The sequence below is a fragment of the Psammomys obesus genome, unplaced genomic scaffold, assembly GCF_907164565.1.
Source record: "Psammomys obesus unplaced genomic scaffold, mPsaObe1.curated_primary_1811, whole genome shotgun sequence".
Classification (NCBI taxonomy): domain Eukaryota; kingdom Metazoa; phylum Chordata; class Mammalia; order Rodentia; family Muridae; genus Psammomys; species Psammomys obesus.
The window spans coordinates 13,681,516-13,709,101 of NW_026596109.1; the positions used below are offsets into that span (position 1 = coordinate 13,681,516).

The following is a 27,586-nucleotide window of genomic DNA, read 5'->3' on the forward strand; positions in this document are numbered from 1 at the left end:
GTGGTAGGGGTCAAACCAGAGTCGTGTGCATGATATAAGTAAGTGATCACATCTCTAGCTCTCAAAGCAAAATTGATACATAAAACAAAGATTAAAACAGAAATAAATGAAATAGATGTTAAAACGCAAACTCAAAGTATCAGTGATACAAAGAACTGATTTCTCAGGAAAACAAAATAGACAAAGTCCTTGCTTGACTAACTAAAAAAAAGAAAATAACAAAAGACACTGAGTCATTTAAAATCCACAATCCTCTGTCTAGGTTTATATCCAAAGGAAATTAAATTAGTTTGTCAAAAAGATGTCTGCTCCCCTGTGTTAAATGCAGCATGCTACACCATAGTCAAGATAAGGTCCTTTAAAAAAAAAAAAGATATGGAATCAGCTCATGTTCCCATTAACATATAAATAGATAAAGAAAAATTGTCATATATACAAAATAGAATGCTATTCAGCCTTTTAAAATGAAGATGTTTGACATTTATGGAAACAGAGCAACCTAAAAGGCATTGTGTTGAGATAAGATAAGCAAAAAAAAAAAAGGTACTGTCATGCATGATCTCATTAACGTGTAGAATATAAAATCTGAAATCAGAAGCAGGAGTAAAATGGTAACTACCAAGGGTATGGAACAGAGCCTGGGAAAGGGGCCTGGTGGCCAATGATTTAGTCACTGTAAGACAAGAGGAAGACATTCTGGAGACTTATTGCACAGAATGGTGGTGTCACTGTACTTGAAACTGCTAATACAGTAGAATAGCAGAGTTCTAACCACAAAAAAAAAGAAATGTGTAATGGATATGTGTCCCAGTTAGTTCTTATTGTCAACATAACACAACCTAAAGTCACATGAGCAGAGAGAAGGAAAGAGAGAGAATCTTATCTGAAGAACCACACAAATCAGCTTGCTATGGCCATGTCTAGAATAAACCATCTTGACTGAGGAGTGATAGTTGATGGAGGGCCCGGCCCACTGTGGGCAGCACAGCCCTAGACAGATGAGCTTGGCTTTCATGAGAAAGCCAGAGAGCAAGCTAGTCATCGGCCTTCCTGCAAGGTTGTCCAGCTCCTACTTGAGTCCCCGCCCTGAATTCCCTCGATGTATAAGCCAAATAAAGCCTTTCTTCCCCAGGTTACGGTCAGCAATGGTGTTTATCACGGCAAAAGAAAGCACACGAGAACAACACTACATCTTAGCGCGCACATTCTTTAAAACATTGCACTGTGCACTGTAAATATGTGTACTGATAAACTCCCCAAGGGGATGAGACATTGAACCCACTCTCTTCTGCCGCGTCTTGGAAATGAGAATCTTGGGGAATCATAGGAGGAACAGTGAGTGTGTTACACACTGCAAAGTCAGCGCCCTCCATGTGCGTGACTCTACTTGCTTTGTGGGAAATGAAAATGTCAATCAGAATAGGAAAATTAAAAATGGGAACTATCAGAGCATCCCTTTTTTTTTTTTTTTTTTTTTGCATTTAAGTTTTTATTGTCTTTGTGCAAGAGAAGCTGAACCTTTTCCTGTATGTTAAGATCATTTGCTTTCTTTTTTCTGTAAATTGTGAAGATCCCGGCTATTTCCTATCAGGCTGCCAGCTCTTTCCTTTTCCTTCTGTAGGAACACCATAGAGGCCAAGGTGCTCCCTCCACCGGGAGCATTGAGGTATTTTCTCAATTTGTCCTTTGCCTTTTGCCATTAAATCAGAGAAAGGGAGGCTTCCCAGACTTTTAGATTTTAAATGAATAAATGAATCTACACACACACACACAAACACACACACACAAACACACACACACACACGTTTCGATTTACATTCCAGTCATAGGCCCCTCCTTCCTCCCCTTCCAGTCCCACCCTCCACATCCCTTCCCCACCAGTCCCACCCTCCCCATCTCACCCCCACACCACCTCTCCATTTTCTCAGAATAGAGAAGTCTCCCTACCCAGACACCACAGTTCATCTATTCTTCCTCCCCTGTGGCCTTGTAGGGAAGTCCCATCCGGAGAAGAGATCAGAAAGCTGGCAACATAGTTTGTGTCAGAGATATCCATCACTCCCCTAACTAGTGGGCCCACATGAAGCCTAAAATGTCCATTGGGCTTATCTTCTTGGGGTCTGTGCATTGTAGTATGTCTATCCTGCACTATATGGCTAAAATCCACATAAATGTATTTATCATGTGTGTCTTTCTGTGTCTGTGTTACCTCACTCAGGATGATTTTTCCACTTCCATCCATTTGCCTACAAATTTCATGATTTCCTTGTTTTTAATGGCTGAGTAGTATTCCATTGTGTAAATGTACGACAGTTTCTTTATCCATTCCTCAACTGAGGGACATCTGGGTTGTTTCCATATTCTGGCAATTACGAATAAAGATGCTGTGAACATGGCTGAGCAAATATCCTTCTTGTATGGTGGAGCATCTTTTGAGTGTATGCTTAGGAGTGGTATAGCTGGGTCTTGAGGTATGGCTATTCCCAGTTTTCTAAGAAAGTGCTAGATTGATTTCCAAACTGGCTGTACAAGTTGGCATTCTCACCAGCAATGAAGGAGTGTTCACCTTTCTCCACATCCTTGCCAGCATGTGTTGTCACTTGAGCTTTTTATCTTGATCATTCTGACAGGTGTAAAAATATCCTTAATCAGAGCATCCTAATCCACAATGGACTGTTTAACAATGTCTAAATGTGTCTCCAAGTTTCATTGAGATCCATTCTTGGAAATATTTTTTTTTTATTTCTTTTGGTGACAAATCAGGCCCAAGTAGTTATTACCACTGTCATCAAAGATGATGAACTGAAAACAAGAGCAACTGGTAACCTCTGAGTTTAGAATCCAAATACAGCTGAAGCTTTAATGTCCAACAGATAAGTGTGAAAGTAGGCTCTCCCAGCAGGAAACAGAATGTATGAGCAAGATAATGAAAAGTTTCAGTTGTATTAAAGTATATTTTTAAAAAAGAAAGAAACTAAAACAAGAGTCATGTACTATGTTGTACTCATTAGATCACATTTAAAAAGTGTTCAAAGTTATAAGCCCCATACTAGCAAGTTTATAGTAAGGTTTTTATCTCATACACTGTGGTGGGCTTATAAATAAGAATGATCTTATTGGAAAGCAATGTGGCAATGTGACTAGCAGTGACAGGCTACATAAGTTCTCACCCGGTAATTTTACTCCTGGGTATTCATTTTAAAGAAATAATCTAATCCAAATGAAGAAAGGAATTGTGTTCAGGAAGATGTTTATTGTAACGTTATTTATAATATCAAAATAATAATAGCCTAAATGTCCTATATTTAAGTAAAGAATGCATTTTCACTTAATGGAACATTGGGAACTCATTATAATAATACTTACAAAGACTGTGTAATAGTTTTGGAAAATTTTTACGATATAATGTGACCTAAAAATAACAGAATACAGAAAGTAATGACATCATATTTGTTCCATGATTACACCTTTATTTTTAATACATAATTATTGGTTATGTAGCACAACCATGGGCACTTAATTAGAAAACAGAATGTAAAAAAATGAGAATAGTTATTTGGATACTAAGACTTTTGCTTTCTTTTTGTTATCATTGCCATTACGTAATGATACTACTTACAATTTAAACAGTATTTTTGATTTCTTTTATTTAGTTGGCTTATTTTTTTGTGTATCGGTGTTTTAGTGCATGCATGTGCTTGCACCGTTTGTGTTCCTGGTGCCCATGGAGGTCAAGAGAGGTGGCTGAACCCCGTAAACCTGGAGTTACAGATGGTTGTAAGCTGCCGTGTATGTGCCGGAACTGAATCTGGATCCTCCCAATAAGGATAAGTGCTATTAAGCACTGAGTCATTCTCCAGTCCTTTAGATGATATTTTGAAGAGCATGTGATCATAGTCAGGAGCTTATTTAAATTTTTACTCCATCGTTCACTGCCTAAATCGGGAATCTTGGTTAATTTTTCTAAGCTTTCAGTTTCCTCATCTCTGAAGGGGAGTTGACTGACTGCATAGTCTTAATGGTGTGGCAAGGAAGGCAACTCGGGCTCAGAAAGATGAATGGAGTATGCCCTCTTTCATATGGAAATCCTATTTTCTAACTACTAAAGATGTCTATGCAGCTGAGAGTAAATGTGGGCAAAGGCCAGGAAAGCAGACAGGAGCCGAAAAAGAAACTTTAAGAAGGGAGGAGAGAAAGACCACACACACACACACACACACAAATTCTACCAGTAAAATCAGAGTGGAAGTAGAAATACTGAAGACACAAAGGTATAGTAGGAGGAAAGAGCAGGCTGGGGCTGAGAGATGGAGAGAAGAACAGGTGAAGGCTCAAAAGCATCTAAAACAAAATATGTATGAAAGCATCATAAGGCAGTTTGTTAATTTGTAACCTAATAAAGTAAATAAATAAATTAATAAATGGCTATTTAATTGCTAGACAAATGACTAAACATAAATAAAGTACCTACTGTATGGTAAATGTTTAATAACATGTTCTTAATGGACTATTTCCTGTAAAGGATTTTGCCACTTTATAAATAGACACATACAGAGATACTTTAAAGGCAGCTTAAGAAAAGCAGTCAAGGGGGGGAAAAAAGGTAATTCAATAAATGTTAATTCTCCCCATTTTCCCAGTTTCTTTCTTTGAAAAGTACAACATCATTTAAGAATATTCTAGCAGCATTGTTAAGAAATCAAGATGAATGACACTTGTTTTTCAAAACTTCTTTTTCAATAGGAAAATATGAAAAATAAAGAAATAGGCATCTGCACTCACAGAGAGACAAAGATACACATGTGTGCTCATGCATCCTTAGCATTTCAAACAATAACATTTTGCTTCTTTATTGTGGTGTACAAATATGTTTTTCCCACATAGCAAAAGGTATCATTTTGTTTTTAACGATGGATTGCTCTTATGTATTTCTTTTATTTGGCAAAGATGGTTGTTTCAGGAAAATTAATTTAGACGGTTCCATTTTCCAAAGAACAATACCTTCTGTGCCAGGCTTACAAAGAACATTAGATCTGGATTCTTTCCCCATAATCAAACTGGCACTCTGTTATAGGAAGAAAGTCATGGTTGATCACCATGGAATCTAGCTTCCATGAGTGCCAATCAGATGCAGAAAACACTTCTGCTTCCCGCAGTATATAAAACTGATATCACGAGAGGTGTTACCCTGGCTGAGCAGGAATACAGATTAATGCTGCCTCACTTTCAGTGTTAGAGTTTTACTTTGAACATGATGATATTTTTTTTCACAGGAACATTTTGTGCAATTCAGCAAACATGACAGAGAGCCTGTTATGTGCCAATTACAGTGGTAGTAGCAAGAGAAACAGATCCAAATGCTACCATGGCCATACCTGCAACAAAAGTGCACGGTCATAAGATTCCTGGGGGAGCAGCCTTACCAGGCCACAGAGGAAGACAATGCAGACAGTCCTGATGAGACCTGAGTGGCCTGGGGAAGGGACATGGGAGGAGAAGAGGGAGGGTGGAATTGGGAGCAGGTGAGGGAGGGGGCTATAGCTGGGATACAAAGTGAATGAATTAGAATAAATAAAAAAAATTAAAAATAGAATATTCAAAAAAAATATATAGTGCACGGTCAGATGACCTGCAACCAGAGTACATGGTCAGACGACTCACACAGACAACTGCAACGTGGCAATAGCATCTGTGGCCCAGGGGAGTCAGGTTGCTGAGGACCCTTGAGAAGGCCCTGAGGCTGAAAGAACAGCAGTGGCTCCCAGAGGCTCGTGGTGTGTGAGACAAACCACGTGTGAAGGAGAAAATGTTCTTCAAACAAGGGTCTTGACGTTAGAAGTGCCTACTAGATCCTGTAATATTACCTGGAGACGTGTCAAAAGCTAACTACTTTACTAGTAGTTAGGCCATTAAAGCCATTTTCAATTATCTGACTCATTCATGATCAGTTTGCTAGTATGTTGTAGAGACAGGTTCAAAGAGAGGTAAATTATTAGCTTATGCAGCAAAAACTTTACAAAGTAAGTTCTGGCTTCCAAGGGTTTCTTTTTAAAAAAAAATATTTTATTTAATAATCATACATGCATATGATGTGTTTGGATCCAATCTATTACCTGTTCCCTACACTCCAACTCCCCACCTCAGCACCTTCTGAGTAATACATTTAGTTGTAACTGTGTATGCATGGGTGTGGGACCATCTACTGAATCATGGGGTTTTTTTTTTTAAGGTTATTTTTATAAAACTATGTTTGTTTCTCAGTTTCTCTCTCAATTGGGCCATCACACAAATAGAGATTATTTTCTTTTTTTTATTAATTACAGTTTATTCACTTTGTATCCCCCCATAAGCCCCTCCCTCCTCCCCTCCCAGTCCCACCCTCCCTCCCCCTTCTTTGCACATGCCCCTCCCTAAGTCCACCGATAGGGGAGGTCCTCCTCTCCTTCCTTCTGATCTTAGCCTATCAGATCATATCAGGAATGGCTGCATTGTCATCTTCTGTGGCCTGGTAAGGCTGCTCCCCCCTCATGGGGAGGTGATCAAAGAGCAGGCCAATCAGATTATGTCAGAGGCAGTCCCTCTTCCCATCACTATGTAACCCACTTGGACACTGAACTGCCATGGAGTACAACTGTGCAGGGGTTCTAGGTTATCTCCATGCATGGTACTTGGTTGGAGTATGAGTCTCTGGGAAGACCTTTGTGTTCAAATTTTCTGGTTCTGTTGCTCTCCTTGTGGAGTTCCTGTCCTCTCCAGATCTTACTATTTCCCACTTCTTACATAAGATTCCCTGCACTTTGCCCAACAGTTGGCCATAAGTCTCGAGATTCTTTTATATTATTTTAATAATAAACTTCACAACACAATAACTGAGCACTTATTGCTCTATTCTTAATCTTCTACACTTAATCTTAAAACTTAATCTGTTTTCCTCCCAGGTACATCCCATACACACTTGCACTTTGTAGCTTTCCTGCTCCAGCTCCTTCTCCTGTTGTTACCTGGACCTCCTCAGTGGCTGAATCCCTCTCTTTCTTCCTCTAACTCCTCCTCCTTTGGCTGGCAGGAAGTCCAGCCCTATTCTCTCCCCTGCTCATCAACTGACTGTAAACTGCTTTATTGGCATATCAGGGGACAATGGGTTTAATAGACCTAACCATTGGGGAACAGTGTTTACAGAACATTGGGAAGGGAGATTCTCAGAACAAGGTTTGCAACCAGATATGAGGATACAGAAACCAGCATTTGAATTACACAGTAACCTTAGGCCTGCCTGCAATAGGTAGCCTCTTCAGGCCCGTATCCCTGAAGAAAACTGACTCTCACCCCCCCCCCCAGCAGCGTTTAATTATCAATAGCTCCTCAGATGGAGCTGGGAATGCATAGGCCCTTTCCCCAAGGCCGTTTGGATGTTGGCTGGTTTGATCTTGTGCATGCAGTCTGGGAGCGAGTTCAATGTGCATTTTCTCTGCATGGAAAACACAGTTTTGCTACAAACATCTCTGGCTCTTAGAGTATTTCCATCCTGTGTTCCTACACAATCTCTGAGCATTGGGGAAGGGTGGTGTGATAAAGATATTCCATTTAGAGCTGAGCATGTCACAGTCTCTTACCTCTGCATATTACTAGACATAAAGGGTCCCTGTACTGTCATCTACTGCAAAACAAAAAACAAACAAACAAAAAACAAAACAAAACCGCAACTCTTTGATGAAGGCAGAAAGCTGCACTAATCTAAGGATTTAAAAATTAAACGTTAAAAACAAAAATTTGGAGAAACACACACACATACATACATACATACATACATACATACATACATATATATATGGAAGTTTCTAGGTGTCCAGATGGCATTTCAAATGTCTTTAGTAGTTGCTATTTCTCCCCACACTCCCTCAAGTCAGCCCTCCATCCCCTGCCCCATTAGATCCTCCCTTCCATTATTCCTCTTTCTCCCTTCTTTCTCCCTGTGTTCTATGACCCTTTCCCCAAAATCCCCTCCATGGCCCCTTCCTAGTTTTCTGCCTTCTACGGTGTGGCATTTGTCATCCTGGATCTGGGTTACCTCACTCAGAATGGTTATAGTTCTTATTCCTTTTAGTCTTTCACAGTTCTTTGCAAAGTTGCTGGCAACTGCCGTCTACACTTACTGAATCTGAAGAATAGAAACAAAAAAGATTTTACTGAACACTTGAATATGTTAGGACTTCTGAACTCATATATATATATGAGTTATGTATATGTATATGTTATATATATGTATATATACACATATATATATATGTAAATGGGTATAAGTAGTGTGGGCAAAAATCTAAAAGTTTAGGAAGGCTACCAAGAGAGAGCAATGTTCAAAGGAGTGGGTAAAAAGACACATGGGACATAAAAGAGAAAGAGATTGTGGTAGGAAAGCTAGAAGAGGAAACGGCTATAAAGGGTTTGGGGTGAGGGAGAAGAAGAGCTACAAAATGGCACTTAGGATATGTCATATAGTATCTAACACATTATATGCAGATTTTTAAAAAGTAAAAACAAAAAAAAAAGGGAGAGTAACCATGGTACTTTCCAATCAGAAGATTTTTGTTCAGTATGTTTCATATTCTACTCTTCACCATGAGAGGTGAAGTTACTCATCCAAGGGCTAAGCCATTTACAGGCACGTAAGCTGGGATTCATTCTCATTATGCCTTGCACATGATCAGACCTGTGGTGTCTTACTCTGGCCTCAAGCTTCATGCTGTTTCTGCTTTCTGCCATCTCTGTGTTTCATCTTCCACATACAACTCCCGTGGGAGTCAGGTCTTCTGGTGCCAGTCGAGCAGCTATGTGGTGCATCAGTGCATGAACTGGATGGTGCCCTCTCATTCTGTGTGCCTCAGCTGAAGGAAAAGACTGAATTATAGGCTCACATCCCAAGTATCTAACTTCTTCTATCTTTATGGTTGTTTTTTTTTTACACTTCTTTGGTTGCTTTGATTGTGTTGATTTTCTTTTGTTATAAGTTCCTTCAAATAATCTTCATTTAGTGCATAATTGTTAAAATATCATATATACACTGTATGTGAGGGAGATGTCTCAATGGTCTTAACTGATTGTCAACATAAATAGGTAATAAATAGACATATTTACTTCCAGAGACAGAGTTGGCTGGGATGGCTGGTCTAGGCTCTTTTATTCTTTCTTTGAAGATTTATTATTATTACTGGGCTGAGCATGGTGCACTTGAGAGACAGAAGAAGACATAGCTCTCTAAGTTTGAGACTAGCATGGCTTACATAGAGGGTTCCGGGTGAGCCAAGGCTCCATAGTGTGGTCTTGTCTCAAAAATAAAATTAATTATTATAATTTATATTGTGTGGGGGTGGAGGAGTGCAAAGTACGTGCATATGAGTGAAGATGTCTCCAGAGTCCAGAGATGATGTTGGAGCCCCTGGAGCTAGAGTTAAGGTTAGTTTTGAATAACCCACGACAGGAAGCAAACTCTGGTCCTCTGAAAGAGCAGCAGGAGCTCTTAATAGCTAAGCCATCTCTCTGACCCCTTCTCCTACTCTTTCTTAAAAATTGGCCCTCCAGGGAAAAGTAAAATATCCTCATCCATTGGGACCTACTTAAACTTATCTTCTTTTTAAAGAAAGCCCTCTTGGTAATTCCTCAGTTAAAACCACTTCAATCAAAAACAACAATTTCAGGGCCAGAGAGAGAGCCCTGTACTTAAGAGCACTCACTCGCCGCTAGTTGAGGGAACCCGGGTTTAGTTCTCAGCTCCCACATAAAGGCTTGGTGCCGTCTAGCCTCTGCAGGTGCCCACATGCCCATGTGGCATGTTAACTCATGTGGGCACACATGTATGCACACATAAGTCAATCTTTAAAAAAAAACCGTTTAATATTGGAGATCAGAATAAATTGCTAAGTAAATACTTCCGCTTCTCTTTTCTCACTACATTATTTTCCTTAATTTTTTTTCTATTATCTGAACACCTATGCTTTTCCACAGAGCACATTTACTAACACGCTTGGACCTATATTTAATTTTTTGAAAATTTATTCTGAACTAAATAGGTACTTTTGTTTTCCAAATGTGAGATTATATTATGGAAAAAAAAAACTTTTTCAAATAATTTGCAAGACTTGTGGATATGTTTTCTTTTTCATAAGCACATATTAATTACGCACAATACTAGATTTCATTATGACTGTTCTCATATGTACATCATGCCCTTTGATCATATTTACCCACATTACCTTCTCTTACTCCTTCCCACTCTGACTAAGTATCCACCCTCTTTTCAGCTAGACCCCCATCTACTTCCATGTCTTTCTTTTATTTCTTTCCATGTCTTTCTTGTATTTCTTTAATTTACTTCTTTATGGTGAGCCAGTTAGTTTAGCTATAGTTACTTATAGGAATATGGATGAGGGGTTGTTTACAGGAGCATCAGTGACTCCCAGTGACTAGACCTCACCTCCCCATCACAGGCACTAACTATCTAACGGTCCTCAGAGAGGGGTCCTCAGAGAGGGGTCCTCAGAGAGGGGTCTGCCACCTAGCTGCCATTAACTACCTGTAGATGCTTATGGAAAGGTGGGACCGTGACACACTGCCCCTCCTCTTGCACTCACATTCTCTCCATCCCCCTTTTCTACAGTGCTCTCTGAATCCTGAAGGAAGTGACATAAATGTTCCACTTAAGGCTGAACAGGCAACAGTCACTTCTTCTCAGCACTCTAACGGGTTATGATTCTCTGCAATAGCCATAGCCTGCTGCATAAAGAAACTATGCTGATCACAGTGGATAGATATTTAGACAGTAGCTTGACAGGCCATTCTGGACACTGAGGAAAGCAACAGCAGTGGCTACCCTCTAGGGCCTATGACCTCTCTAGTCACAGGCTTTTGACCAGGTTTACAGTATAGTTACAAACTTCCCCCTTTAGAGCAGGCCTCAAATCCACACAGCTGGTCTCTCCCATAACATTCATACCATTATTGTGCCAGCAAGCACATCTTGTCCCTGGCATGTCAGTCAAGTGACACGCAGGGTCCATGGCTGAGTAAGTCTGTTAATAATTCTCCTCCCTGCACTCTGCCTAACACTTCTGGTACTATGAAAGCTGGCTAGCAGAAAAAAATGGCTTGATTTTTCTTTGTCCATAACCAAACAAAATATATGGTGTCTTCACACGGGGTCTTACAGTATAGTTCTGGTGGGAATGACCAAGAACAGTGGAAAAACGCCTTGTATTGTTTGGAGGTCTTCAGGGACCTCTCTGGCCAACAACTCATGAGGAAGTGGCTCAGCCTTGGCACTGAGATTTTCATCTAATAGCCTATGGCTTCTGGGAACCACTTTATCTACCTGGGCAAGGAGCCTCTGTTCAATCATTTTTCAAGCATTGCACTTGTATATAATGTATGTTAAAGGGTATTCCTCTGCCATCCCTCCCCTCCCCTACTTCTTCTATCCCCCTCCCATTGGTCTGCTTTGTCTCCTTAGAGAGCTTTATTTCAGCTTTCAAGTGATAAGTGGATATGTAAATATATAAATACATAGAGAATTTTATTTACCTATATGAAATCTAGGAACCACAAACGAGAGAAAACATAAATATTTGTCTTTCTGCTATTGGCGTAATCCAAGTTGCTTTAAAAAAAAAAAAAGTCTTCCTTGAAAGTCAAGCTAAAAAATGTAGTTTTTATCCAAAAATGCAATTAGGATCATTAAATTATTCAAAGAATAGAGCAGATTTAACTTTAAAATGATCAGTCCTTTGAGCAGTGATGAAGCTAGACTAGGTTAGGAGACATTAGAAACCGTGAGTTTATAAAGGTCAGTGCTAGGTGAAGTGTTCTCCAGGGAGGGGGTATTTTAAAAGTCAAGAAGGAGAGTACAGATGGGGAAGAAAAGGAACTGAAGGGGAAGCTGGATTGTTGAAAAGATGAACCTGGGGCTTGCAGCTGAGAGTGTGCCTCTGCCCCTGGGCTCTTTCTGGAGATATAAATCCTGACGTCCTCCGCAGGATGGCTGGCTTCCACAGTGACAGGAGAATGCTTCAGGATTACTGGTGCTCTTATTTAAATCATCTCCTGTCTAAGCCGTGACAGACTGGCTGTTCCCCAAATAGCTATCTTTCGTGAAAACAGAAAGCGAAACAGAACACATAATCAGTGACTATTCTCTTCCACCATGCAGAACCCCACACACAACCAGCTCCTGGGCTCCTAGAACACCGCGTCCCTTTTCACTCTAAGAGGTAATTGCAGCGCCATCACGACCAAAATGAAAAGTCCATTTTTAACCACAGCCTCATGATCCGCCCATCCAGATGTAAAAGGCCAATTTCTCTGTGGCCCAGTTCCGGGATCCCCAAGACTTCTAAAGAAAGCATTTTGAGGGAAAGTATGGAGGCAGTCCATGAAAAGTGTTTGCACCTGGTATGTCTTTTGAAAGAGAGGAGTCCAAAGCTCAACACTTCATCTGTCTGGTGACCAACTCAGTAAGGTCCTGTCTGAAAGGGTAACAGGTGATCAGCAGAGCTTTGCTGGGTTTCCTGTATTAGTTAGCCCCTTGAGAGGAGTGAAGTGCCATGGGAACAGAGTGTGATGTGGGGCCTCAGGGAAGATCCAGCCCAGCATTGGCAGGTTGAGAAAGACCTGACAGAAGAGGAAGTAGAAAGTAAGTCAGGCGCCCTGTGTTTACAAGTGCTATAGTTTCCCATTGGCAGTCTGGAGTGATTATTATTCTAGTTATCCTAGAAATGACATTTCTCACATTCATTTATTTTTTTGCTGTTGAAATTTTTAAGGTAATTGCTTGACTATCCAATTTCTTTGCTGAAAGCTGTTATACAGTCACTCTGGAACATACGCTTTTGTTTTCATTTGCATTTAGGCCGCAGATGCTGCAGTCCTATCTGAAGTACTTGTTAGGACATAAACAGACAGCACTTACCTGCTTGTGCCGCTAGGTGGTGCAAACATATATTAGTCAATTGTGGATAATAAGGTTTATCTGCAGATGAGAGTTAATTGATCATCACAGAGGGGATATAGACAGTAGAAGCTTCGCAGTTGGGGAGAAGGGAAGAAGGGGAGAGGGGGAGGAAGGAGGAAGAAATTTGTTACTAACAGAAAAATGGTGAGGCAAAACCATAAAAGTGAGAAACCTCAAAGATGTGGCAGAGGAAAAGCCTTAGGGAGGAAGGAACCACTTACTCTCCATAATGATGAATTCCAACTTAACAGGGTCATTGCAGAGGGAATAACAGAAGAGTTCAATCATTTGAACTAGCTGACATCAAAAAGTCCTTCCAGGCTTTTGTTCTGGGCACTGGAGGCACAGAGATGAAATGACATAGCCCAGTCATCAAGTAAGGACCTAACAAGATAGATAGACACAGAAAAAGACAATTAAGACAGCAGGATACAAGAGACCAGTTTTACAAGGTGCGCTGGAAGAACAAAGCAGAAAGTACCCATTCTGCCAAAGAGAGGAGAGCAGGGCGCTAAGCTGGGCATTGGTGAACAGAGACTTCATGGAGGACTCGAGAAGTGCTAACAGCACTGGCAAAGAGAACAGCACCAACACAGGCATGGAGCCCGGGGTTGAAGGATGCTGTGCATTTGGCAGTTAGTTCACTGAGCTCAGCAAGTGCTTACTGAAGCTCCCCTGCGGTGCAGAGTGCAGTCACTAAGGTGGGCAGTAATTCTGAGCCCCTAGGCTGTTCCTATTGAGGAACAGTTCCTACTGAGGAAATGTTCTATTGAGGAAGGTTCACACGGGCTTGGAAAATCGCAATGTGACAGGACAGCTTAAAATGTGGTGGCTCTTTTTTGAATTCTGACTCTGTCCTTGGACTCCAGCGCTCTGGCGCCCAGGGATTCTGAGAGTATTCCATACCAGAAAAGTACAGCACCTGGCTGCATTTGACTTTAAGCCTCTCTTGGTCTTTTTAAAGTTCCAAAGTTTGTAGCCAGAAACAGTCAGTTACACAGAACCACGCACAGGAGCCAGGACACATACCCAGGTGTGTCTGACTCTTGCCAGGCTTCTCTCTTCATTTTTCTCCACTGGATCCCAAGCACAGACTCACTGATCAGTAACAGTTCTTAAGAAAGAATTAAAACTTTTTGGACAAATACCCCCACACACAAACACACTAATCGTGACCATCCTAAAAATAACTTACAGAAGAAGAGGGGCTGTTAGATCCTTCTCTCCTGCATGAGCCATGCAGATTGGCTTGGGCAAAAGCAGTTTGAGCCAATCTGCTAGGTTCCACATCCAGAGAAGGAGGCCGCCTGGCTCCAGCATTCCCCCTCTCTGGCATGTGTGAATCTGTATTTCATTTCAGCGTGAGAACTCAGGCTCTCTATGTAGATCACTGACATCTTGGAGCTGCATTGTTTGCTTGAAGTCAACTGGAATGAGTTATGAGCTGGCAGGAAAGTGGGGAAGTGTCACTGCGAAGGCCTCGAAAAGGGATACCGACTTGCTTGCAGAGCCATGAGAAGTCAGAATCACCCAGCAGAGAACTCTTCAAGAGAGTTTGGTTGTAGCACATCACAGCTGAATGGCTAAAGAGATCATTTTGGGGTCAAGGGAATTTGAGAACAGATCCCCATGGGGAAAAAATGACAGGAATTGAGAACATTTAGCCTGGAGAAACAGACACAGCTGTTACCATGGGCTGAGGCAACAAGAACTAGTGATGCTACCATTAGGGTGCTCCACCCTGTTCAATAACGAGCTGAGGGAACACTCCAGCAGCCCCTGTCAAGGAGAGAGGTAGAACAGAGAGATAGCTCATACAGCTGGAGGTGGGGAGGGGCAGGTCAAGCAGTGACTTCTGAGTTCCAAGCATTAGTGATTCTTTGCAAATGGGAGCCGCAGCCTGTGTGACAGGGGTCAGAGGTCCTGGAATAAAAGTTCCCCCACCAGTGCTAAATAGATACTCCTACTGATAACTTATTATGAGCTACGATTGCCGTAATTTAGACTCTAGATGCAGGATTGGAACTGGCATCCTCCTGCCAGTTAGTCAACGTGTAGTTTCGAGCAAATGGTTTCCCCTCTTTGAATATAATCATTCTTCCTCTGGGCAGTTCTCACCAGTATGTTCACCGTGAATTTGAAATGTTACGTAAAGTTCCTAGCACTTGCTGTAACTAGCCTTTAGTATACAGTAGTCAAAAGAACATTGCTGATTTAACTTCTGCTTGAGCTGAACTGTCAGGAAGCTGTTCTTGGAAAATGGCAAGATAAAGAATGTGGGGAATAATCAGACAAGGTGTCCCTGGTGGGAATACCAGTGATGAGAAGCTCCTGCAACATGAAGCCTAAAACCACGGTTCTCAGAACAAAATTCTGTGACCCTTTGCGGAAGATGAAATTATCTTCAGTATTTCTCTTAGAAAAGAGAGCGAGGTCAACAGCAAGACTGGGGCTTACAGATTTCAGTCTTTGTGGGAAGCTGTTTACTGTGGTCCCAGTGTGAGCTTTCTAGACCCACCTCTCTGCTCTCATAGCATCCAGCCGCAAACAGCTTCCTGGGGGTTAGGAAGCTGGATCAAATGTCAGGCCTTCTGAGATGTCGATCAGCTAGGCAGTATAACCACCGCCTGTCTCCTCCAAACACAATGATCAGCAGTCATATAATCTAGTGTGCTCAACCAACAGATTTCTGATCGGATGTACATGTACAAAGGGATAAGGGTCGCACTGGGGAAGGAGCGCTCAGATGATCAGCAACTGACATTGTTGGGGTGTTGCGAGTGTTCTCAAGAACTGAGCTAGCATACATGCCTTGATTAGAAAGAAGGCACTGACCAAATTGTCTTCCTGTCACTTTGAGTTTCATATTGATTTTTCTGCTTGTAATAGTTTGATTCTGCTCACTAGTCTCTGTTACCATAATCACTCTAATATAACCATCTCTCACCTGGATTATTTCAATAAACTCTAATTAATTTATATCTACTGGCTCTTTTCCATCTCATCATAACCATTAAACTTATAATGACCCTTTGAAAACACATACATACATTTAATCCCACCACTGGTCTTCTCCCATTTAAAATCTTTAAGTGCTTGGAATAGTTCATTAAGGAAAAGTTATATAAACAAAACATGTCCCATATAACCTCTACTGGGTCTGACCCTACCAGTCTTTCTGGCCTTGTCTTTCACTCTTCTTCGTTTTGTTCTTGTGATTCTATGCCATAACCTTCCTTCAATGATCAGCTCTTGTTTTCTCTGACCATCAAGGATGCTTTGTTTCATTTTGAGACGTCTTCTTTCCATGTTTCCCAGAGTGGCCTAAAACTCCTATACTCAGCCACTCTTCCTACATGAGCCTCTGGAGTAGTTGGAACTGTAAACACATGCGTCTATATCCAGCCAACAAATGGTGACTATGTTTGCCATCTCTTGTGCTTTGAAATCCCTTTCTTGTCCTCTTTGTCTGTTATAGGCTCTACAGCCTTCATATTTAATGGATATATCAAATTCTTGGCAATATTTTGCCTAATACTTTTCTTTGATCTCCATAGAATCATACATTTATACTTTGTATGCTGGTTACACTGAAAATTTGCATTTGTTTTTGACATTATTTGATTAATGCTAAGGTTTCCTTATCTACTATGTGAATAAGATACTATCTACTGTCATTCACTTATGTATTCCCTGGAGCCTATCATAGTGCTGGGGGAATAATTCACATTTCATGAAAAAATGAATAACTGATTATTTAATTTAATGAGCTAATGGGATGGTGAATGATTCTTCAGAGCCACACTACTGAGGTTCAAATTCTGTCACTTCCTAGCTTTGTAATATTAAAGATGATTTTACTGCATTGTTCCATAAAGTTGTTCTCTGTGAATTGAAAATAATTACCTTATTGAGTTTTAAAATTCTGGAATGAGTTAATATACATTGAAGTCATAAAATAATTCCTAACAAAGTAGATACTGTATATGGACACTGTATTAATGTATTAATAATACACTCAGTCAGTCCAACATGTGGATTCCTTAGGTCATAATCACCAGGTCCTTGAAAAACATCTTTTTTTATAAAAATAGAATTTTAAGTATCTATGTAAACAAGAAACTTTGTCAAAAACTAATAGACATAGAAGTGGCTGATAAGTCTTTGTTGAGCTGTTCAGTTTTGACTCTGGTATAAGGATACTGCTGTTAACACCATGTCATCGGTGTTTGTTCAGCATTTTGCTATTTATGTAAAGTATCCAAGGGAGCAGGGGTTTAGGAATTTGAAAACAACTTGGCCTCGTAGATTTATCAGTAAGTTGAGCACATCTCAACTTACTGATGTGAAACGATATGAAGTCTTGCTCATCCCAGTTTCTATAGTCCAGGAATCTGAAAAAAGCCTGACTTCACAGACTTGTTTTAGGGGTCCCCCATGGTTTAAGATGGTGTTACTAGATGGCATGAGAAGCTACTTTCATCTTGATTTATTCTCATGCTTAGCCAAGTTAGCCTCAGCTAGTGGAAATCTTTGTCTCCTACCCATGTGGATCTGCCACTTCAACAGCTTCACGTGTTGCTGTTTTCTTCCAGAACAGACAATCCACATATGAAATCTGTCATGTCCTTTAAGACTTAGACTCAGAAGTGACAAAGCTTTATGCCAAAATCTTATTGATTATGTAGGTTTGCTCTATTTGATCTGAGAAAGTACTATGCAAAGGCACACATATTAAGGATTACCAGTGTTAGGTCACAAAGGATGCCCCTCAAAAGTAGTGGGTGAAAACATGGATCCTTTAGGATATAAGTGGGTTAGGAAGACTGATTTTACAAATGTATTACTCATTAAAGAATTAATGGAGAAATCCATTAAATTATTAAGAGAGTGGTTTTGTCTTAAAAAAAAAAAACAAAACACAAACACTGAACTCTGTCTCTAAAGCTTCTTGTAATATGATGCTTTCTGCCTTGTTACAGTGCAGCAAGAAGGCCCTCATCAAAAGCTGGTGCCATGAGGGCCGGGGCTGGGATTGGGATGTGAAGAGGTTAAACAAACAAGCAAATAGATAGATAGATAGATAGATAGATAGATAGATAGATAGATAGATAGATAGATAGATAGATAGATGGATGGATGGAAGAGTAAAAAGAAAGAAAGAAGGTACTGTGAGGCAAGTCACCCAAAGCAAACCAGGATGCCAGTATATCAGTTAACCAACTGGCACAAATGCTTCAGGCAAAGAGAACCAAGAGTGCAGGCTCCAGAGAAATGTGCCTGGAATGGAGCTTTTCTTCTGTGTCCACAGGTTAGCCCCATTATCCCCATGCCTTTTGGTTCATGACCACAGTTGTAGACTTGTCTAGACAACCTCTAAGAGCCTCTCAGAAAGGCTAGCTATTCTGCCTCGTCAGTGGGGTTGAAGAGCCCTCAGCACAGCCGTGCTCTGTGTGAAACATACACTGCTCTGTGTGTCCAGACCTAATTTTCCGTTTCTCCCCTGCCCTGCTAGACACACGTTGGCTGGCTGTGGGATAAGTCACTGCCCTCACGGTTCTGTTTTCTTTTGCAGCAACAGCGGCAGCTTGACCTCCTGACGATAACCAGCCCCGGTGAGTAGGCGCTGAGTGCCATTCTGCATGGAGTTTACCATAGTCAAGTCTTGTAGCTTCTCCAAATGCAATCCCTGGTCCCTCTGCCTCTCTGAAGGAAAACAGTTAATTCTTGAGGTTAATGACCACCCCTCCCCCTTCTCTGTGCCTTGGGCACTTTCCTTTTCCCTTCCCAGCTCTGTACTGCCTCCTGTCTCCTGTCTACTGAAGGTAACAAGGATGCTGCTCTGGGTGACAACTCCATTCCCTGAGTGGTGAAATTCTCCCCCCAAAATCCCTCACTGGACTCAGAAAGCAAGAAATTGTTCTGGTCCCCTGGGAAATAAGTTTTAAAAGTACAGGGACTGGAGAAACTTCCTGCAAGGTGCTGTAGAATGAAGGTAGGATGGCTTATAAGAAAGAGCTGGTCTGCAAGGTGATGGGGTTTGGTCACTGGCTGGTGTGCGGGTCAAGATGGCTTTTGTTTTTCTCCATTAAGGGAGAGCTGAGTCTCAAAACAAAACAAAACAACCAAAACAATAACAAAAACAAACAAACAAACCTGTAGCCATGGGACCAGAAGGTCTTTTCTTTGCCTGAGGTTTGACCTCTAGCCCAGTGAGAGGGTAGGCTAAGTTTAGTGATGCAAGAGAGCTATCTTACTTTGGTTTGGAAAGTCGAGGCTTAACTGAGCTAGAGAAACAATTTACTTTTCACTGATGCCAAAAGATTTCATGACCATTTGTGAGAGGGTGTGGCATGGGTGACATCCAGAGTACTTACGAACCCAAGTGACCAGTTCCTGTGCCAAACATTAATACTTTGGTTACTGGACTGTGAAGGAATGTGCTCCTGGTGAAGGAGCTAGTACAGTTCTGCAGAGTGGTCATGTGCAAGATGGCCACTCCCGGAATCACTCTCAATAAATGTAGAGACATTCAATAGTTTAGTAGCTGATATGGACAAACAATGCTGGCCCTGCCTTCCCTTAGGCCAGCTCTGCTTGGAACCAGTTAGCAAAAGGCCTGAAAACTTGCACTCAGCAGGCAGAATCCTACCACAAGGGCTAGGTACCCGGTATATGAATAGGACAGTGAGCACAAGTGTAAGGTGCATTTACCTACTTAGGGTGACACATTTCCATGTGATACAGTTCTTTGAACTTGATGCATCAGAAGAATAAATACAGAAATAGTTATTTTTGAGACAGTGATTCATGTAGTATAGAATGACCTTGAACTTTCTATGTTGCTGATGATGACCTTGAATTCCTGATCCTTATGATTCTACCTCCCAAATGCTGGTATTACAAGCGTGTGCCACCATCACTGGCTGGAAATGCTCAAAAACTCTTTAATATATCCTATAGTATAAGCTACATTCTGGACTTATATGATTAACACTCCTAGAAATTCCGTAATGAGTTGCTCACTTGATTGACCTGCCACTTCCTCCTCACCAAGGTAGGGCTCGGGGATCACCTTCGTCCCATCCTATTTAGTGTCGCTGTTGGAAGAGTGTTTTGCTCAAGTATGTATGCACTACCCAAACCGAACGTATCCACATGCCATCACATCTGGACACATCCTGGTGTGGTGCCTACATGTATTTAAGAGAGGGTTCTAGAGCTGTCTTTGACTGTTTTAGAATGGCATTTTCGGGTAAACTGTACTTCTTTTGTGCTAGCCTTGACTGCTCTTAATTGCTATACACGGACTTAAACAGAGTACTTCTGTGTTCCATGGTGCTCCTTTTAGACAGCTGTGGAATTGCAAGTGTCTCTGCACTGCCAGAGTTTGAGCGGTTTATAGTCATCCTTCCTCCTGGATGAAAACAGAGTATCTTCTAGGTCAAGGTTTCCCAAAGGTTATGTGTGGCACCCTGGTATACTGAAGTGGGCTCTGCTCCCAAGCTGTTGTGAGATCCTGCTCTGCTGACCTCTCAGGGGCATGAAGAGAGCCGCAGCAGGCACAGCTCCCAGGGTGCAGCCTGGACTCCAGAGCGCCAGAGAGCTGTTACCCATGTGTGCTTTGTCTTGGAAAGGTTGGTAAGCACCACTTAATCATGGGTTGTAAGAAAGACTCTATTCCATGTCAAAAACACTTACGTTGTCTGTCTCTGCCCATCAAATTCATTCTAACTCTCCACATTAACAGAAGCTTCAGCCACCAGCACTGGGCTTGCTGCCTCTCTGGGGCTGCCACGGGGAACACATCTATTGGCACTCCTTATCAAACCATCCAAAGCTCGGAGCAGTCTGCTGTGCTGCCATTCTGCGCAGACTAGAAGCCTTCTGAAATACAGACTAGGAATTTGTAAACTTTAACAAAAATCTGTATTTTTTTTTCAAAATTTTGTTTCTGTGTTGTGAATAATTCCCAACAGAAACAAATAGAGATATAACCATGTCAGCATTGTGCTATTTATGCCCAAGTTCCTATTTTTAAAAAGAGGTGTAGTCGAAAATTTTTAGTATTTTTCTTTTATTTTCTCTCCCCCATTCTATAAGTAACCACTGTGATGTATTCAATATTTCTCAATATCTAGGCATTGAAAAATGTGTTGTTGTGTTACCAATTCCTCTAAATCTCACATTGAAAAAAAAGCCGTATTCCATTGCTCTTTCCATACTCTTGATTATATAGTACAGGTTGGTTTGTGATGATACACAAGGTTCTGGTACACTCATCTTAACTGCTGTATAGCCCACATGTGATGGCATTGCAACTTTTCCATTTCATTGGTCATAATTTAGATTACTTATAGCTTTGTCCAATCACAAAGAATGGTGCTAATGATACTTGTACATGCCTCCTTGTATGTAAACATGAGAATCTCTCTAAAGCATTAACCCAGGAGAGGAACTAGTCAGAAGCACCAAGTTTGCTATATAATGAACAACTGTCCTGTAGTTCGGAAAATCTATTCTTCCAACAACAGATACAGGTGGGTGGTGCACGCCTGCGACCCCAGCACTGAGGGAGGGAGAGGCAGGCCTATCCCGGTGAGTTCGAGGCCAGCCTGGTCTACAAAGCGAGTACAGGACAGCCAAGGCTGCCCAGAGAAACCCTGTCTCAAAAAACCAAAACCCCTTTCCCCAACTCCTCAAAGCTCAGCTCTGTTGTACACAGATTTTGCCAATCAGCATGATGAACATAAAATGGTGCCCCGGTGTGCCTGACATACGAATCCCTGGGTACTGGTAGGTTGGTTATTTTTTGTTATCTTCTGGTCATTGCTGCTTTCACTTCCTCGATGATATGACTTTTCTTAACCTTTGTATGCAGATTATTGGGTTATCTCTGTCTTACTGAGTCACAATTCATTATTCTGAATATATCCCTTATATTCACTGCAAAAACTCCAGTGTGGCTTGTACTTTTTTTTTTTAATTGCTGCTGTTGTCTGCCATACATTTTCATATGTAGAAGGTTTTAGTAAGTTTCGTGTTAAGTTTATCAGTCTCTTGATTTAAGAGCTATTTTGTGACATAAATCCTTTCCAACCTGGCTATAACATTTTCCTAAGCCAGGTCTGATGTTTTATATATGTAACTCCAGCATTTTGAGGCTGGGGTGGGAGGATTGCCTCAGCTTCAAGCCAGTCTGAGACCATCTCCAAAACAAACTTGTAACATATCTATGTGTGTGTCTATGTGTGTGTGTGTGTGTGTGTGTGTGTGTGTGTGTGTGTGCATAACCTTTAATCACAGCAATTACAAGGCATAGACAGTCGAATCACTGTGAGTTTGAGATCCAGGCCAGTCAGGGATACATAGTGATAGGCTGTCTCAAACAAACAAACAAGCACAAGAAAGAGGGAAGGGGAGAGAGAGAGAGAGAGAGAGAGAGAGAGAGAGAATGTACCTCTAATGTTGGATTATTCCTGTGTTCTATCTGAGCCTTTATTTGTCTCATCAATAACTAATCTTTGAATACAATATCAGCTAGGGATTTAATTATTTTTAATTACATATGATTAATTCATTGTCTCAGAGCCATATGAGACAATCCTGTCTTGTGACAACTGTATTTCCATCACGTTAGTTTTCCTATGTGCAGAATCTGTTTCTGAGCTTTAGTCTGTATGTCTCACTCTTCCCCAACTCTCCAGTGTTTTATGTAAATGAATTACAGTTTTAATATTGTCTTTGTAACTTATTGGAAGACATCCTTCCCCTTTTCCCCTTTATCCTTATCTTTTGAAGGTTGTAATTATAGATTTTAAACTATAGTTCTTAAATAAAATCTGATAATCAGTATTGAGACAACTTAATTTAATTCATTAGTGAACCAATGAGACATTTCATCTGGTAAAGGCACTTGCAGCTAAGTCTGACAACCTGAGTTTAATCCCTGAAATCCATGCCTAATTTTTGTGTCAACTTGATACAAGTTAGAATCGTCTGAGAGGAGGAAACCGCTACTGAGAAAATGCCTCTGAGAGACTGACCTATCGGCAAGCCTGTAGAGCATTGTCTTAATTAGAGATCAGTTGGGAGGGTTCGCTGTATGTTGGCCCTGGGTGCTATAAGAAATCAGGTTGAGCAAGCAAGGAACAAGTGAGCCAACAGGCAGCACTCCTCCATGACCTCCACATCAGTTCCTACCTCCCAGATCTCTGCCTGGTCTGAGTTCCTGCCTTGGCTTCCTTCAGTGGATTCTCATTCAGGGTATGTAAGTCAGATAACCCCTTTCCTTACCAAGTTGCTTTTTGTCATGGTGTTTAATCACAGCAACAATATCCCTGACTCATATGCTATGTAAAGACAGGACAGAAACCACCCCACAAAGGTATCTGTCCTCTGACCTCCACACATGCACTGTGACGCATGCTCACGTACACATTACTGATAAGTTTAGAAGTAATATATTTACATGTAATATAATTCAAATATAATAATACATCTGAATGTATTTCTTCTCCCATGCGTGGGCCTCCTCTCTATCATGTGTTTATCTTTTCTTAAACATTACTAGGGAATGAACTCAGAGGCTACAGCACTGGTTAGCATGTAGCTGCCATTAAGTCACACACCCTGGCCTCTTTTTCCTGTTTTACTTTTTATTTTGAGGCGGGGTTTCACCAGGTTGTCCAGACTGGCCTTGAACTCATTCGGTGGCCCTGACAAACCTTGAGTTTTAAACTTTAAGCCTCAGCCTCGGGAGAAGCTTCCCCACCTTTCGCTTTTTATTTTGTCTTAGAGGTTGGTATGTTACCTGCTCTTTCCATCTCCTCCACATATCTGGCTGCTATAGATTTTTCTCTCTGGCCTCGGCTGATTGCCCTGTGGTTATATTCTGTACCTTTCCTTACAAACTTCAGTCCTTCAGAATTCCTTTCATCCTCAAACAGACAAGTGCCTTGGTAGGTCTCTGCCATCCATTACACACGGCCCTGTCACTGCCTCCTCAGTTTTGTTTAGACTTTTAACTTTTAACCTTTTATAAAAAGAGGGGGAAACGTGCTGTTAGTGTTAGCCACTGGCTTTTCCCACATGGTTTATGTATGTCTGTGTTCTCTTTTATATTGTACTGCAAGCCTGCCCTGTGTAACTGCAGTCGTTGTTCTAATGAGAGTCCCTGGATAATCCTATTGATCAGTACTATCCTCGTTTTGGCTTCTCCCTAGAGTGAAAATTTGTCTAGATATAAGTTCTAACTTGAGGAGTTCCCTGGCACTTTGAAACTGTTATTTGCTGTCTATTCATGTTAAAGTTGCTGATGAGAAGTCTGCCATTATATAACTTAAGGAACCTATTTTTTCTTGGGTAGGTTTCAAGATTCATTTTGAATCTTAATGGTCTGGCTTTTTTTATTCATGTGTCTGGGACTTTGTTTTTGTTTATCCTGTACTTGCCACCTAAAAATCCATCTTTCTTTAGCTTTGGAAATTATTAGCAAATTTTACCTTATAATGATGCATTCCTCCACCATTCCTCAGATTCTCTGCTTTAAGAATTTCTGTCGAATTAATGTTGGATCCTATCAAGCACCTTTCATTGTTCTTAACTGTGGTCCTTTGAATGTGAAATGTCCTCTTCGGCTTTGGTATTTAAATACTTGGTCTGCAGTTGCTGACACTGTTTTGGGATCCTTGGGAAGTAGAATCTTGCTGGAGGAAGACTTTGGGAGAAGGCTTTGGGGATTCAAAGCCACCTTTTACCTTCTGCTCGTTCCCTCTGCTCCAGGCCTGCCGTTGAGGATGTAAGCTACTTGCAGCTATGTCTCCCACCATTTAATTCCTATTTATCCCTCTGGAGCCATGAACTGAAATAAATTCCTCCTTACATTACTTGCTTTTGGTCATGGTGTTTTATCACAGTAAGGGAAAAGTAAAAAAGACATTAATCCAGTGTTCATTACTTTCATCACTTTACTCCAACTTCATTGAGTTTCTTGCAGGCAACTTTAATCTATAAATTCGCTTGTTGTCCATGTCTAGTCTATGTTTTTATTCTATCTTGAAATATTTTAATAACTATGCAGTTTTCATTTTCAATGTTTCTAAATTTGTTCATATCCACCTGTTCTTGTTTTATTTCTGCCTATTCTGTTCCTTGATTTCTATGCTGTTTTAATGTCTTCATTAGTTTCTCAGAACATCTTCAACATACTTATTTTAAAATCTTTGTTCTATAAAATCAGTTTCATCTGGAGGGAATTCAAGCTCCAATTGCTGATTTTGCTTAGCATTTTTTTTTAGCGTTTGATTTTTTTCATGCATTTTAAATTTTTCATTTGGAAGATCACTTAGGAAAGGAAGTTTTCTAGTTTTCTCTCTCCCCAACCCCAGAACTCCCCCTGTGCCTCACATCTCCCTCTGTGTTGCTTTCTGCAGTTTTCTCTCCCATGGTTTCAGATTGGGACCTGGGGAATACAGCAGAACCAACCACAAAAAGTTGGTGCTCGTGTAGTTCCAGAACTGATACCCCTCTCATCCTAGGCCTGAGATGCATAGTTGCCTTCTCAGAGAATCCCACAGCAATCTTCCTTACTTGGGCTCTTCCCATCCCCACTGTGAGCAGAAGCTTCTCTGATCTCCACCTGCTACAGCTCTTGTCTCTGGCATACCTCAGGAGGCAGCCTAAAGTCTGAATCTAGGTCAGCAAGCCAGTGACTGCAGAACCTCATCTCAGCATAGCAGACATGTCTCTCACATGGAGTGGAAGTATGCATCTACTACTTCTTTATTTGATATCAAATATATCCAACATCCAATATAATAAAAATAAAGAAATTTATTGAAGGATGAACTCATTTTGTCATTTGATTCAGGAACCCATCTGTAATTTCTTTTCTTTCTCTTTCTTGTTTGCTTTTTTTTGAGGGGGGGGGATGTTAAGTCAAGGTTTCTCTGTGTAGTCTTAGCTGTCCTGGACTCACTTTGTAGACCATTCTGACCTAGAACTCACAGAGCTCTGCCTGACTCTGCTGGGGTTAAAGATAAGGAAGTATGTTTTGCTAAGCAAAACTTTACCAAACTTCAAAAACATTATTATTGTATGTGAATATATAAGTACAAAGGTAAATTTTAAATTAAAATAGGATATACTATATAAACTCTCTTTATTTGAGTGGCATGAAAATCCTATAATGTTATCAAATATTTTTGAGAATGTCACAAAGCTGGCAGTCATACTGTGAAATTTTAATACTCTACTGTCTACTGTTTATCCAATTATTTAATTGTATGTGACACCTCAATGGAATTTATTTTATTTATTTATGGAATACTAGAAATTGAACCCGGAGCCTCAAGCATGTTATGTAGGCATTCTATCACTACTCGGTAGTCCACGCTCTTTTTCATGTTTTATTTTGCATTTTCACACAGGATCTTAATAAGTGACTCGGGTTATCATAAACCCACTCTACGACCCAGGCAGCCTTTGAATTCTTCCTGCCTCAACCCAACCTCCAGACCGACTAGTCAACCAGGCCCTGCCTAAACATTCATCTATAAAGACTGTCGTGTGCCTCTGTGGTTATTTCTTTAGGAAAATTCCTAGAATGAGAATTATGGAGAAAAAGTTCAGCATCAAACAGGCTGTCACAGAGGGACTAGTTCTTAGCCTTGTGGAGAACACTGGAAGCCTATTGGAAAACAGCCTCATAAACCTTACTTTGAAAGACAAAGAGTAGGTGAAGTGTTATCTCTTTGACATCTCCAGGCTACAGCATATGGACATGGCACTTCTCGGTGGTCAGAGGAAGCCCTTGGGGTAGATTTTCAGCTACTAGCAATAGGAAGCTATTCACCTCATGCAGAAACAACAGGTGCTAGGGGCATAGGCGGGATTCCAGGGCAGCCCCGTGAGCGCTTGCCTCACTGGGTGTCAGGCAGAAGGACAGGTAGAGATACTGAACTGTTTACCTGCCCTGTCAACGCTCAGAAGTAGCCACTTCTGTAGACTTTGGTTTTCAGTTCTTTGGAGCGGAATCACTGCTCACGGATGAAACTTTAGAATAAACATTTTGAGAGACTAGCAAAACAGCTTTATGAAATATTTGTGTCATTTTACATTTCCAGCTATAACATAGGACAATTTCATTTGTCATGTGTCTTCTTTATTATTGTCATATTGTTTGAATATAAAATACATCTCATTGTGATTTAGATATGCACTTTCCTTAGTGTCTAATAAAGCTGACCATATTTTCATGAGTTTATAAACCATGCATATGGCTTCTTTGGAGAAATATCTGTGCTGTTTACTCTTTCCATTTTAGTTGGGTTATATTTCCCATTATATTGCTGAGTTGTTGGATTTTAGTGTGTTTCTACATGTGTGGATTATGGGTGCAACTTTATCAGATTCAGGATTTGGAGTTACTTTTTGTATTCTATGGGTTGTTGGGATTTTTTGTTAATTTGTTTTTACTTTCTCAATACTGTTGTCTGAAATATTTGTGTTTGTTTTGATGAAATCCAACTTACCACTTCTGGTGTGTGTGTGTGTGTGTGTGTGTGTGTGTGTGTGTGTGTGTGTGTG

General features: G+C 40.8%; 1 protein-coding gene across 2 annotated transcripts in view; it reads left to right on the forward strand.

Moving 5' to 3' along the window:
* The window catches only part of Agbl4 (AGBL carboxypeptidase 4), a 1,202,140-nt gene that overhangs the window by 869,848 nt on the left and 304,706 nt on the right, over positions 1–27,586 (forward strand). For both annotated transcript variants that reach the window (XM_055628940.1, XM_055628941.1), the window contains exon 6: positions 18,573–18,612. In XM_055628940.1, the coding sequence (XP_055484915.1) occupies positions 18,573–18,612 (40 nt within the window). The remainder of the gene's footprint in view (positions 1–18,572; positions 18,613–27,586) is intronic.